Genomic DNA, 14,443 nt, shown 5'->3' on the forward strand with positions numbered 1-14,443 from the left:
TTCAAAACCTAGCTTGAGCTGGTCAAACCATGTTGAGCTGAGAGCTGGTATGAACTGGTTGACCAGAGCTGTTTTTTTTCAGGAAAGGTGCCTACTGAGCAGAGGATGCAAAGCCAATCGGTCAACACAATGGTCTCCACAAAGCAGCCAAATGTTTGTACACCAAGCCTGTGAGTGATATGCATGCCATGAACTTTTGACCACTCTTTGACCACAGTGGTTGGTTTATTGAACAATACAGAGCAAACACAAGCACGGTAGGGGGGATTAGATATTTTGGGAGGGGTGGGATGGGTTGGGGGAAAGAGTTTGAGGGGAGGGAGTAGGTAGCGGTAAAGAAATGTGGAAAAAATAAATGTGTTGGTTACAATAATGTATTTATCTCTATCACTCTTTCATGCTCTTTCTCTCTCTCCCTCTCTCTTATCCGTTATTTCTGCCTCACATACTCTCTCTCTCTTCCCCTGTACCCTCACTTTCCCTCTCTTTTCCCTCGTAACAGGGAAAGCTGCTCTTCAGTCCTGGCCTTTGTCATTCAGGAGACAGGCATTCCTGGCCTTCCCATTCATATGTACAGTAACGCTGGGACAAAGAAGGACTTCCTCCTCCTAGGCTGCTGTGCGTGGGGGGGGGTTGGGGGTGGGGCTCAGCATCACCGCCTGTCTGTCATTTAGCCGAGGGGGGAGGGGTCAGACTAGGGTATTCAGATTGGGGTATTCAATTACATTACATTACATTACATTACATTATTGGCATTTGGCAGATGCTCTTATCCAGAGCGACGTACAATTGATGAGACTAAGCAGGAGACAATCCTCCCCTGGAGCAGTGCAGGGTTAAGGGCCTTGCTCAAGGGCCAAACGGCTGTACGGATCTTAATGTGGCTACACCGGGATTAGAACCACCGACCTTGCGGGTCCCAGTCATTTACCTTAACCACTACGCTACAGGCCACCCCCATTCAATTCAATTCAATTCAATTCAATTTTACTTGAATAGTGCTTTTCACAGCAGTCTGTCCCTGCTTTACACAGTAACAGAAGGAAAGAGAAATGGGAAATATCAGCACTAAGCCCCCAAATAACATATGAGGTAAATGACTCCCTAGTGCGGAGAAAAACCCTTAAACAGCGGAGAGAAAGAAACTGCCTTGACAGGAAGAAATCTCGAGAGGAACCTGGTTATCGGGGGGATTCCCATCCTCCACTGGCCTATAGGCTGAGATGGTAACAGCGGATGGTAACAGTGGAGAGCCAGTGCCCCAGGTAAAGTGTTATAATCATTAAGATTAATTACTTTTGACGCTTGTGTGTGTGTATGTTCTCGAACGGTTCAGATGATAAATGCAGGCTGGGCTGTAGGTCTTTAGATCACAATGAGCAAATACCCGGGAGAAACAGCTCACAGAAGCTCCTCAATTTGTTGTCACATAGCATTACCAGAAAGTTATCTTTCTTGGGCTGTGTGCGGTTATTGAGTGCTCACGACAGCCAACACTTTACTAGAGTCGAAAGAAATTAAGCTGGTTGATATCTACACGCAGCTCCCGAGCTGTCTGTGAAAGCAATAACCTTGGCTTGTAGGAGCTGACACGCTCCACGATCACAGCCGTTAGGGCTTTTGAACGAGTGCAGCAGAATCTAAAGCACAATTTTAAAGGTTTCAGTTTCAATCCTGGAATTGAAGTAAGAAGCATGACAAGTCTGTGTGAGCTTGAAGGGGAAACTCAGAGGAAAGTGACATTGAATCAGGGTTTACTGCTCACTTAAATCGTTATGGGCGCACCGGGCTGGATCAATACATCTCAATGAGATGAATGCCTGCACTCTAAAGCCTTCAAGTCCGTTTCTTGAATCGCTCTCCAGCTCGACTGTAATGAGTTTTTCACCCCCTACTTGTCAACATGGATAGTCCACCTTTTAAATGAATCTGAAAGTACTCTGTCACTACACACACACACACACACCACACACACACACCACACCTTTGACTGAGTCATCAGAGACAAGCCTGACATAGACACAGCCCACTGACACACACAGTCTCCGGCACGCAGCAGCAACCAACATTTAAACCAACACGTCAAGTCCGCTATCAAATGACACACTGGTATCACTCATACTGGTAAAGGAAGGAGCTACTGGACCGGTTCTGGACTGTATGATTGGCTTGGTGCTTTCCCGAGACAACACTTTCAACCCGTCTTAGACACACTTTAAACCAGTGTTTCTCAACTGGCCGGAAGGTTTTTGTTGTAACCGGGTGTGCGAGTTCCTGGCTACAACAAAAACCTTCTGGCCAGTGGAGCTGAGAAACACTGCTTTAAACCATGAAGGTACAAATGCAGTGTCAAAAGTGACAAAAGTGTCTTGATCTATAAGAGCCCACAACTTGACTGCACGGACTACTGGTCCTTTGGTGTTACTCCAAACACACACAGACGTGTGCACACACACACACACACACACACACACACACAGGCAGTAGAACATCTGGCAGAGGCATGTAATCCAGGCAGTGTTAAATTACACGCATCCTGGTGCGGTGGGCTGTTTGCACTTTGGCTTACCTCACCGGGGCGAAAGGAGAGACCCCCATTCCCACACTAAATCTGCGACCTCATCCAACCCCTCCCTTTGTCTGATTAACACCTCCCCGACGGGCACACTTTGGTTCCCCTCGTCAGCGGGTTTTCGTTTGGTTGTTATGTTTTTCGCTTTCCAGTGATCCTTACACCGGCCCTTGACTCCTGGAGGGAAACTGAGTTGACCCTTTTCCTTGTTTTGCCACACGTGGCTGTCAAAGGCCTACAAATAGCCCCAAATAGCAGAAGCCACATCACATTATAATCATTTCGCAGACACTCTTATCCAGAGCGACGTACAATAAAGTGCAAATCACAGAGACGAGTGCGCTGAAAGACCTTAGAGGGAAGTACGGTTCCAAGTACGAGAATGAGTAGGACTAACCCTACCATAACCGTACTGAGTGGCAAAATTATTGACCGTGCTCATTGCACCAGTGTGCGCGGATATGAAAGCGATTCGCAAAGATCCAGCGTGATCCCGCTGTAATGAGCCGTCATGCAGAACGAGTCTGCATTGGGAGCTCAGTGTCCCGGCTGACAGGTCCAGTAAGGAGATACAGGGGACGGACTCGTGGGAATTGTGGGAAGAGGATGAGCTATAATGGGCAAGGAGGGGGACCCTGAAAGGTGACAGGACGGGTCGCCCCCCTCACGGAGTCTGATTTCGACCTGGGGACGCCCCGCCCCGCACCCCTACATTTGAACCTGGCTGCAGGTCACTGCCCAATGTGCAGGAGGGTGACTGAGCGTAACACTATCCAGTCCTCCACGTGTGTGTGTGTGTGTGTGTGTGTGTGTGTGTGTGTGTGTGTGTGTGCGCGCGTGAGTCTGTGTATGTATGCACATGTGTGAGTCCGTCTATGTGCGTGTGTGTTTGTGAGAGTGTGCATGCAACAGGATGAGTTGTAACTGCAGCCATTCTACCTCCACCACTTATGTGTGTTTGTGTGTGTGTGCGCAAGTGTGCTTGTGTGTGCGTGTGACAAAATGGGACGTAATTCTAGCCTCCTCCACCCTTTTACTTGTCAACACGACTGAGGGCTAAAGCCTTTAAATCAATACAGCGACACGACAGAGTCTGAGACAGTGACGGCCGAATCGCCTACGACAGAAAGCAAATCCCTTGCAATATACAAAACTGTATACGTTGTACATTGGTTTGCATTGAGCAGGGCAGACTCCGAGTGTAGACTGGGTTCGGAAAGCGTATGTGTGTGTGTGATCATCTTAGTACGTGAGCTGGCAGAGAGAGAAAGGCCAGAGAAGCTAATTCTCAAAGCAGGTCAGTGCGTTGAACAAGCGGTGGATCCGCTAATTTTACCTGTACCCTTTTAGACAGGTGGAACATTATGGCCAACTTCCTCGAGTCAAGGGGACAGCTATGCTTCTCACCAATAACGGTGCCGTACTAAATGTGATGGCCATTTCACTGTTCAAGTTATCCAATGCTTAAGTTAAACACATACATATATTAAGGGAAGGAAGATGATAAGAGTGGTGGGAGGCAGTTGAATCTGGGCAGCTGTGTAGAGGTGCCATCTCCCACCAAACCAGACTGACACACACAAACGCACACACACTCACACACTCACACACTCACACACTCACACACTCACACACTCTCACACTCTCACACTCTCACACTCTCACACTCTCACACTCTCACACTCTCACACTCTCACACTCTCAGACTCACACACTCACACACTCACACACTCACACACTCACACACTCACACACACACATTTAATAACAGAACAAGAGGGCCTACAGACCCCAGCCCCATAACACAGTAAACACATTCGCCAGGCTCCACACAATAGCGGCTTGGTGATGATATTTCAGCGTGCAGCTGTTTCACAGATCAAGGCACATAAACGGCATGGCTGGATCCCCGCGGGGCTGGAACCCGAGGCTCTGAACATAAAGCACCGCCGGGTCTCTGGCCCTGAAGCCAGGGAACGGTACAGCGTGTAATGAAATCTACATGACACGGGTAATCCCTCAGTCTGCTCTGATCGTCCCCTGCGGAGCGCTCGAAACGATCGCTCCCCTCCCGCTCCCCCGCTCCAGTCTCCCGTCCTCCGCCCTGTGAGCTAGAGGGCTCAGTCCACTCCCTTTTACTTCTCCTCTTTTTCCCCTTTCTTTCTCCTTTTCTTGCCCCCTTTAGCTTCACCCATCGGGAGAAGCTAGTAAAAAGACAAACGTAAAAGAAGGAAATGGATAAAATGTGAATTGGGCAAATGGAACGCCCTCGCGCCTTCAAACGTCAGTTGGAAGCCACGTCAGTTACAGACGTGGCAGTTGGGAGAGAGGTGGATCCACGGGTTGATTGTTTAAACGTCACGCTTTAGGAAAGAAATACTTATGTGTTTGTGTTTCCCCACGGGAAAGAAAAGTTCTGGATTTCTTAACTTCTACTTCTAGTTCCTAGAAGGCGCATTCAACTGGTTGGAATGTCCTTAAAGATGGCGGACCTCGATCGATTTATGGGTCAGGAGCAAGTAAAAGAAAAAAAATGAGAAAAAGAAGCGTTTGGAATGAGCCCAGAGCCTGTGTCATATGACAACCTCTTACGTCAGCACTTTTCTAAAAAGTAACTCAGCTTTCAAACAGAAACTGGCCATTTCACATGCATTTTACACATGTTTACGTAAAAAAGGTATGTGTGTGAAATGACCAGAGGGGGTTTAAAACGGTGAGGATCTTGTCCAATTATTCTAAACCTGCTAAAAAAGAAAAAAAAACACCCATTTCCTTGGGGGCATGGAAACAAACAATGACAAGACAAACAAGTTAGCCATCAGAAGGCAAGAGAAAAGGAAACAGAAGGAGAGGGAAAAACAGGAGCGGGACAGGGGGCAGATTTGATTTGTCAGAGGGGTGAAGGACGCGCGGGGCAATCCCCCCCGGACGGCCCCATTGTCCCGGGACATGCCCTGGGACGTGACCTGCCCTGCGGTGGGACAGCCCCGCACCCAGGAGGTCAGCCCCGCCAGAGCCGCTATCAACGGCGCTAATGCACCCGACCCCCTCCAGCGCCGGGGTCACGGGTCAGAGGTCAGAGGTCATCTGATGCAGACAGGACCGGAGCTAACCGACCGGCCCTGCGCTCGCTGATGCAATATCCTGCTGAGCTGAATGACATCATCCGTATTTCATATCTCGGTCACTCTTTTCAGCATAATCCCTATAATGTCATTGGTCAGCTCTCTCAAGTAGCTCTCTCATAGGCCAGTCACAAACATGAGTATTTTTCACCCAAAATAAATTCATTACATTCTGCTTGTCATCACCTTGTAAATGAATCTGAAAGCACTCTCTCACTACACAAGCACACACTAACATACGCACGCACTTTCGACTGAGTCATAAGATACACGCCCAACAGACATAGACACAGGCCACTGCCCAACAACCATCAACATTAAACCAACACATCCTATGAAGTCACACACACCGATATCACTCACAGTGGTAAAGGAAGGAGCTACTGTGCCAGTTCTGAACTGTATAATTTACTTGATGCTTTCCCGAGACAACACTTCCAACCCGTCTTGGACACACTTTAAAACACACAAAGGTACAAATACAGAGTGTCTTGCTTGATACCCTACTGAAAAAAAGACAACTCAAGCTAACTGGTAGCCGGTTGACCAGTTCAGACCAGCTCCATACTCAGCATGGTTCTCTCTCAAGTAGCTCTCTCATAGGGCCGCCACAAGCGCAAGAGTTATTTTTGCATTTTAGGATGTAAAACCTCCTGATGGCTGGCTGAGATTAGAGGAAGGGAGGAAAGCCTACGTCCTCCTCTGTCCTGGGGGCAGCAGACTACTGTAGGTTCACAGGAGTCAGACTACGACAGGTTCACAGGAGTCAGACCGCTGCGGGTTCACAGGAGTCAGACTGAGATTAAAGCAAACGAAAGGTCAATAGCCATCGCATTCCTACCTGGCAGGAGACAGTAAAGATTATACCTTGGAGAGAGGGAAGCAGGTGGGGGAGGAGAGGGGGGGGGGGGTGTAGGTTGTAAAGCCTATAACTGAACTACGCTACGTGCAGAACCCACCCCCCCACCCCCACCCCCCCCCCCTCCACACTCCCATGTCTAAAACTTAAGGTATTTTAATGGAAAGACACCAGGGTACATTTTAAAAATGAGATTTACAGATTCCCTGTCCAGGGCCTGCTGTTAAATCTTCCATGAGATCCTTCAGATGAAGGTGCCTCATATCTACCCAGTAATTTCTCCTAAACCCTCAGGGCCGACTATTAAATCCGTTAGAAGAACTTTTAAAGAAAATCCGAGCTAACCTTGGCATCCATGTTAATTACATTTTACCGTGGAGTCCGCTTTGTTGTCCGAGACACAACTCTTGAGAATTGCAATCCAAGACCAGCTCGGTCACGGAGTTAATAGTCTATGACTCTCTGACTCTCGGCCATAAACCCTGGCGAGACTGGGAACGCAAGCATCGTAAAAAGCGCATAAACAAAGGGGAGGATTTCTTCCGAGCTCTGTATGCCCTGCGGCTCTGTAAAGGACCTCTTAAAGATAAGGCATGAAGGTCTGATTTCCTGATCACCTGAGTTTGATGTATAGCGAGATTAGCAGAATAAAAAATAAATTAAAAAAACACAAACAAATTGCTGCAGGATTTTAACATTAAATAGGACTTTATTAACAAACCCAGAATACGATTCAGAGGCAAAAAAATCAATGTACAAAAAAAAAGAAGCTCATACAGTGTGGAGGAAAAACAGAAAGCACGTTCTCATATTCAATATCAAAAACTTAAGAGGGATAAAGGCCACGTAAAAATGTTCTAGATAAGAGTTCATGGTTATGTCTGACAGCTGAACCGGGTGCATTCATATTTACATCACTGTGATGAACAGCCACAGAAAAGTTCAGTCAGAGAATCAATTGTTAAATCAGCAAATCAAGGAATTAAAAGTTATTGTCCCAGCGGGGCAGTTTGCATTGAGGCAGAAACATTGAGTGGGGTATACTGCGTAATCGTTCCAGTCATGCCTCTGATCTACAAATGGGGCGACATGGCTCAGGCAGTAAGAGCAGTCGTCTGGAAAGTCGGGAGGGTGGCCGGTTCGATCCCCCGCCCGGGCTGTGTCGAAGTGTCCCTGAGCAAGACACCTAACCCCCAAATGCTCCTGACGAGCTGGTCGGTGCCTTGCATGGTATCCAATCGCCGTGAGCGTGTGTATGAATGGGTGAATGAGAAGCACCAATTGTACAGCGCTTTGGATAAAGGCGCTATATACAATACTATACAACCATTCACCATTTACACCAGAGTCATCACTTTCAGAGCGGCCGGCTCAAAATGGCGGATCTTCTTCTTTAGTGCTCGGGAGGCCTTGATCCGGCAGGCCGGGGGCTCGCTGCGGGAGGGGTGGAGGGTCACCCCGGCGGCCGTGGGCCCCAGCGCGGCCTCGGCCCACACCAGGCCCCCTCCCTCCTCCCCGCCTCCCTCCTCCTCCTCCTCCTCCTCCTCCTCGCCCGGGGACAGGCTGCTGTCGGAGTCGGAGCGGGAGTCGCTGGACTCGCTGTCGCCGAAGCGGTTGGCGGTGAAGTCGCTGAGCTCCCCCTCGCTGCTCTCGGCGATGGTGGAGTGGAAGAGCGAGGCGCAGTCGGCCGAGTACTCCGACTCGCTCGGCGGGGGCCGGCGGGACCGGCCGGCCGGGAACGGGGCCGCCGGGTACCGGGACCCGAAGCCGGCGAGGTACGAGGAGGAGGAGGCCGGGTAGGGGTGCCCCACCCACTGCCCCGACGTGGGCCGGACGCTCACGCTGCGCGGGACGGCTCCTGACCGGCGCATGGCCGCCTGGGTCGACACTTCCTGCGCCCGCTGACACGCCACCTCCGCCACGGACCACTTCCGGGTCACCTGCTTCCTCCTGGCCAGCTCGGCCAGCGAGACCTCCTGGGCGTGCGGCCGGTGGGCCTTCCCGGACCGGAGCGCCGGGTCCGGCTGGGAGGGGTGGTGGCGGGGGAAGGCGGGGCCACACAGGCTGGTCTCGGAGCAGGACCGGCCGCTGCCCTCGCCCCGGCTGTGGGCGAGTTTTCGGGAAGCCCTGGCCGGCCCCGGGTGCCTCGGGCCTCGGTCCCCGGGGTCCCTCCCCACCTCGACGTGCGCCAGATGCTGCGTCGACGGCCGCGGCTTCTCGCTGCTCCTCTTCCTCAGCCGCACGGCCTTCGTCTTCCGGTCCGCCTGCTTCACCCTCACCCGCTGCGCCCCGGCCGGGACGAACTGGGCGTGCACGAACTCGGGCTGGGCCCCGCCCGCGGGCGGCCTGTCCTGACCCCTGCCCTCCTCCTTGCTGGCGCTGCGGGCGATGCGGGGCCTTTTATCCGACGGCTTCCGGGTCAGCGCCGCTCCCCGAGGCTGCTCCCGGCTGCTGAGATCCGCACGGCTGCTCTTCCGCTCCTCCGCCTGCACACAGCCGCTGGGGTCAGAGGTCAGGACGGCGTCCCGGGGCTTCGGTTCACTGGGGGCCGCTGGGTAGCAGCGGCAGGGGCAGGGCCCTTCCTGGGGGTGATTTGGGACGGAGGCGGGGCCAACGCGGTTCACCGGGTCCTGCCCGCAGCGGAAGGCCGCTGGGGTCCTCCCGGACTCAGGGGGGAGCTCTCTCCCCATCTCCACCTGCCGTTGGTGTAGGCTCGGGTCTTGAGGCCTAAGTGCTGGGCCGCCAGTGAGTCCTGGGACCCCGGTGATCGCAGCAGGGACTTCCGTGTGAGTCCGGGCGGGGGGCTGGGCCCTGTCTCTCCCCCCGTCGCCCAGGAGGCTGGTCCTGCTGACGCTTCGCTGCAGGAGCTTGTTGATGTAGACGCCCGGCCTGTTCTCCGACCCGTCGCCCGTCGTCTGCGGGGACTCTCCGGCCCCTGGGGCCCCTCCCGGGGTTTGGGCGGCGGCCGGGGCCCCGTCCACACTCAGAGAGAAGATGGGGCTCTGGAGGGCGACGGCGTGGAGGGGACTGGGGTACCGGTACACCTCCGCACCGCTCCGGGACACCAGGTTACTGTGGTATTTGGGGTCGACGGTGGGGCCTCTCTGACTGTGGCCAGGGGAAGTCCTCGTGCCGTTCATCATCCTCTCCAGGTCTCCTGGAAAACACGATCGCACACGTATACGGATCAATAAAACAGCGCAGTATAAAGGCTAAAATTTATCTCACTGGATCATCTCACGGGAGAATAAAAATTGCCAGGTTGGCAGTGCCATCGCACCCTCGAGCAAGGTTATGAAACGGAATTACTTCAGTCGTCCAATCATACAGCTCTATAAACGGACAATGCCGTGAAATGCAATCTATGCAAATCAGTCTCCCGAGCAGACATTCCAAAAGACGATCATTTGACTAGAGATGCTAATCTCTGCAACAGAGGGTTTTTTTAACCTTTGGATACATGTACTGAAGAGAGCAAATATCCTGCAACTATAGGATGGAGTGGCCAGTCTCACATCAACACCAACACACTGTATCTGACAGCGTCTGTTCTCCACGGCGTGACTCCAGTAGGCAATACCCAATCTCAGGCACAGGCCAAAACCCTCAGCAGCACAGTACACTGTCACGGTCTGGCAACTTACTGTATTATGGACCAAAACTATAGGTAGCAATTGAATACAAGACAAATATTTAACAATAACAACAGCTACAATATTACATGGATATGAAAAACCAGCAAAGCTTAATTAAATATAAAAATCTAAAATAGTGAATATATAAATATAGGCAATAGCTCTTATCTTTGTTGCACTGTTAGCAGTAGAAATTGTACTTCCCTCTAGGGTCTTTCAGCGCACTTATCCCTGGTTATGGGTATGCACTGCGCACTATGCCGTACGTCGCTCTGGATAAGAGCGTCTGCCATTAATGCCATTAATGTAATGTAATGTAATGTACATTACATTACATTATTGGCATTTGGCAGACGCTCTTATCCAGAGCGACGTACAACAAAGTGCATACCCATAACCAGGGATAAGTTCGCTGAAAGACCCTAGAGGTAAGTACAATTTCAACTTCGACTGTAATTATAATAATAATAATAATAATAATAATAATAATAATGTAATAATGTGAACTATGGATTACTTGGCTGGAGTATGGATGTAAATACGGATAGATTCAGTGGAAGCGCTTCCTGGCGTGTCCGCGCGGGGACTGGGGCCCACCTGTGGAGACGGGTCTCTGCCGGGCGCGGTCGGCCCCGGAGGCCCCGGCGCGGATCCAGGCGCTGCCCAGGCGCACGCCCCCCGTGCGCACGCCCTCCCCCTGGGCGGAGCTCTCGTCGGCCGAGCGCCGGCGGGAGGCCTCGGGGGGCCCCGGGGCCCGGGGCGGGTAGGGGCCGGGGCCGGGGCCGGGGCCGGGCAGGCAGGGCGCGCAGAGCAGCAGGCTGGTTTGGGAGGAGGACAGGCACTCGCTGTACACGGAGGTGCAGGAGTTGGACAGCGACCCCGATCCGCCGTCGCTCAGGTCGTAGAAGCCTGCGGGGGGGGGGGAGAGACACAGCGCGCGGTCAGACACAGCGCGCGGTCAGACACAGCGCTCACACGCGGCTCTGCGGTGGTGCCGAGGGCAGGAGAGGGAAGGCCTGTGTGTCTGAGTCGAGGCGTGAGAGCAGCACGGTACTTGTGTGCAAGTTATTTAAAGCATAGAGGAGTTGGTGTGTCAGTGTGGGTGTGACAGACATGCATTGCAGAGGGCAAATATTAGCTAACAGTAGCGTGCGGCAAACAAAAATGGCCACCGACAGCAATTACTGCTGTAGTAGTTATAATACTCATTAAATCAATGTAACATTAGTTCTTAAGTCGCATCAATTGCTATTAAACAGGCGTGTAATCGTGGTTAACTAAATGGAATGTTCACTTCAAATCGTTTCGACGGTAACCGTTTGCGGCGAACGTAGCGAACGTCAGGTGCGCACCGTGTGCTGGTGAATGGCAAAGCCGGCGTGTGTCTGTGCGGGTGTGCGGGTGGGAAATGGGCAGACGTGGCGCGGGGAGTCTGCGCGGGGGGAGTCTGCGCGGGGGGGTCTGCGCGGGGGGGTCTGCGCGGGGGGGTCTGCGCGGGGGAGTCTGCGCGGGGGGGTCTGCGCGGGGGGGTCTGCGCGGGGGGGTCTGCGTGGGGGGAGTCTGCGCGGGGGGGTCTGCGCGGGGGGGTCTGCGCGGGGGGGTCTGCGTGGGGGGAGTCTGCGCAGGGGGAGTCTGCGCGGGGGAGTCTGCGCGGGGCGCTCACCGGAGCTGGGCCTGCTGTCGGCCTCCAGGTGCTCGGAGGAGACCTTGCACGCGTCCAGCTTCAGCTCGCTGATCTGCTGGTCCAGCTCCTGCAGGTGTGTCTTCAGCCCCACGTCCTGTCTGCGCAGACGCGACTGCAAAGCAAACGCACGCACGCACACGCGGTGAGTTCAGACCGACCGCAATCAATTACGCCGGTTAGGCAACACCAACGCTAGCCAAGAGGCATTGTGGTTTCTGTTCAGGGACTATTCCGGGGAGCCATGTCCCTCAGCACCACCTTCACTGTGGGTGTGTGTGTGTGTGTGTGTGTGTCTGCATGTGTGTGTGTGTGTGTGTGTGTATGTAACCGTAACTTCAATAACAGGAGAAGCAAATGTACTTTTAAATGCTTTCCCTTGTGAAAAGAAATTAATGAAAAATTGACTTGTCTCTCCCCCCCCCCCCCCGCCCCCCTTCATACAAACACACCCACTTTAAGGAATCTCCCACCAGACAATTAATCCCCAAAGATTAGTTGTGCCCTAGAAACAGGCAATTGTCATTTCTTAATCCAGAAAAGCCCAAGGCACTGATGTCCAACCGGGCCACCATACAAAACACCACACCCAGGAAGAGGTCCAGACCGGGGGGGGGGGGGGGGGGGGGGGGGGGTCCTCCACGCTACATGCCCAAGGATGACCGAGGTTATACGACGCCCGGGAAACAAAGAGCTGGTTGACCATTAACAGGGAGAGGACAAGAAGGAGATGGGAGTTTTCCTGGTGGATAACTCATTTCCCCCCCCGCGGAGAATAAGCTGACCATTGTATAACCTCAGGAGAGGGGCAGAGGGGGCAACTGAAACTCACGTTTGTTTAAACAGCTAAGCTCAGTAATACTCTCTGCCATTACTCCATCTCACCCTCATTATCTGCCCCGGCCATGGGGGGAGGGGGCAATAGATTTTTAGCTTTGTACTCAGTGACACAAATCAAGACCACTGGTCTAGGAGCCTTGAAACAGACTTCTGAAAGCAAGGCAAGTGTAGTACCAACTCTGGTGCGTTGATAAAATTGCTAAACATGTCCACTTGAGTAACTTAAAAAAAGTACTTCAATTAAAAAAAATAGGTCTAATTAAGTCTTAAATGGGTCGCTAATTCTTTAAAAATAGTACCTCGTCTGAGAATACAAATGGCATGAGGAGATCGTTTCACCTTGCATACGCCCCTGCATTATTCACGTCGTTTGAGGCCATCTACATCAGGATTGTTATGTAAACGTGTCCGTCATTTCGTGGTACTCTACCCTCTAAACGACTCTCAGGTCGTACACATATCGGGTTCCTTCTGGCTATTGCAAGCAGAAAACAAAATCCATTCTAACTTTGTCCTCTGGAATCCCAACTCCGCAGCCGTATAACTTATGTTTCCACTCCTTTAAAAGCGAGTTAATGATCGGAGATACCGCACCCCCTCTTCTCTCGCGGTCCTGAAATGAACCTTGATTTATGACACGTTACCCCCCGCAGCGCTCGCTCACGAGCGCTTTGATCTCAACCTCCGGTCAACTGTTGCACGGTTATGCACGGCCTCGTAGGTCGTCATGATCTCGATAATGCAGCAATAATGCCATGGCTTTGTTGTTCGATTGTCCCAGTGAAGGAGAAACCCTCTCTCAAAAGCTCAAGGATAGTTCAACCCGCTGAACAGCCGTGAAAGGTCATGTTTCGACTCAGGGTCAGACATATTTGGGTTGTGCGTAAATGCTATGGCCATTAGTTGCTATTAAGCGAGTCACGTGCCATTTAATTCCATCTGTATCTATAGGGGAGGCAATTTTAAAACATCGCACAATTGAACTAACTTTCCCGATAATCGTGATTGACCCTTACCAGCTGCTGTTTCAGGGCTGTCAGGGTCGCCTCCAGTCGCTGCTCTTCCGTCTCAACTTCTGGACTCTCCGCGCTTGGGTCGTTAGAAGACAGAGTTTCCTCTCGGTCCATTCGCAGAGCCCAGAACACCATATTGCGCTGTTTCTCCTTGAGGAAGTGCAACTCCTCCAGTCCAGCCAACGCCGCACGTAACCTCTCCCCAACCCGTCCACGGTCGATCCCCGCAGCAGCGTTCAACAACCCCGATCCAGATATCTTTTTGCTCATCATTATAACGGGACGCGTGCGGACATGTCCATGAAACGAAGCTTGGTGGTCAAGACGTGAAAGACCCGCTACAGCCGTGGCTCGCCTTCGCTATAATCACTTGGTCTAATGGCAAAGCTGTCAGCGCAAAAACGTCGCTTTCAGTAGTCCGTCCGTTTCCGTGGCTGCAGATTGTGATGTGAGATTCCCTGCATTGTCGGCCAGCATTACCTGCTCAGCACAGAGGGTGTTTAGGCCCCGCCCACGCGTCCTCACTAACCCAATCTGCTCCCTTTTCATTGGTTGAGGAGTTCCACATATTGTTGTACTTGTGGGGGACACTTCTGATCAAGTTTTGTTTTATTTTAAATATATTAAAACTTAAATATTCCTCTCCGGTGATACATTTGCTTACACGTAGAAGCCTGTTTGTATTTGTTGAATTTTATAGGTTACGCATCCTGGGCTA

The 14,443-nt window shown here is 52.1% G+C and overlaps 1 protein-coding gene across 1 annotated transcript; it reads right to left on the bottom strand.

The window, feature by feature from the left end:
* Window positions 1–7,893: 7,893 nt before the first annotated feature.
* On the bottom strand, window positions 7,894–14,019 carry dact2 (dishevelled-binding antagonist of beta-catenin 2). The gene is made up of 4 exons (XM_061227589.1): window positions 13,729–14,019; window positions 11,855–11,987; window positions 10,789–11,100; window positions 7,894–9,713 (listed from the first exon to the last, which is right to left on the bottom strand). Exons 1-4 carry the CDS (start codon window positions 13,996–13,998, stop codon window positions 7,894–7,896), a joined length of 2,535 nt encoding a protein of 844 aa, XP_061083573.1. The 5' UTR covers window positions 13,999–14,019.
* Window positions 14,020–14,443: the final 424 nt, after the last annotated feature.

Source organism: Conger conger, chromosome 18 (genome assembly GCF_963514075.1).
Source record: "Conger conger chromosome 18, fConCon1.1, whole genome shotgun sequence".
In the NCBI taxonomy this organism is placed as follows: domain Eukaryota; kingdom Metazoa; phylum Chordata; class Actinopteri; order Anguilliformes; family Congridae; genus Conger; species Conger conger.

Bases quoted from the DNA above. Each gene is read 5' to 3' on its own strand.
- dact2 (XM_061227589.1), bottom strand. From the start codon at position 13,998: ATGATGAGCAAAAAGATATCTGGATCGGGGTTGTTGAACGCTGCTGCG. The intron at 11,101-11,854 runs GTGAGCGCCCCG...CCCCCCCCGCAG, and splicing joins CGACAGCAGGCCCAGCTCCG to GCTTCTACGACCTGAGCGAC. The intron at 9,714-10,788 runs GTGGGCCCCAGT...CGTGTTTTCCAG, and splicing joins GCAGAGACCCGTCTCCACAG to GAGACCTGGAGAGGATGATG.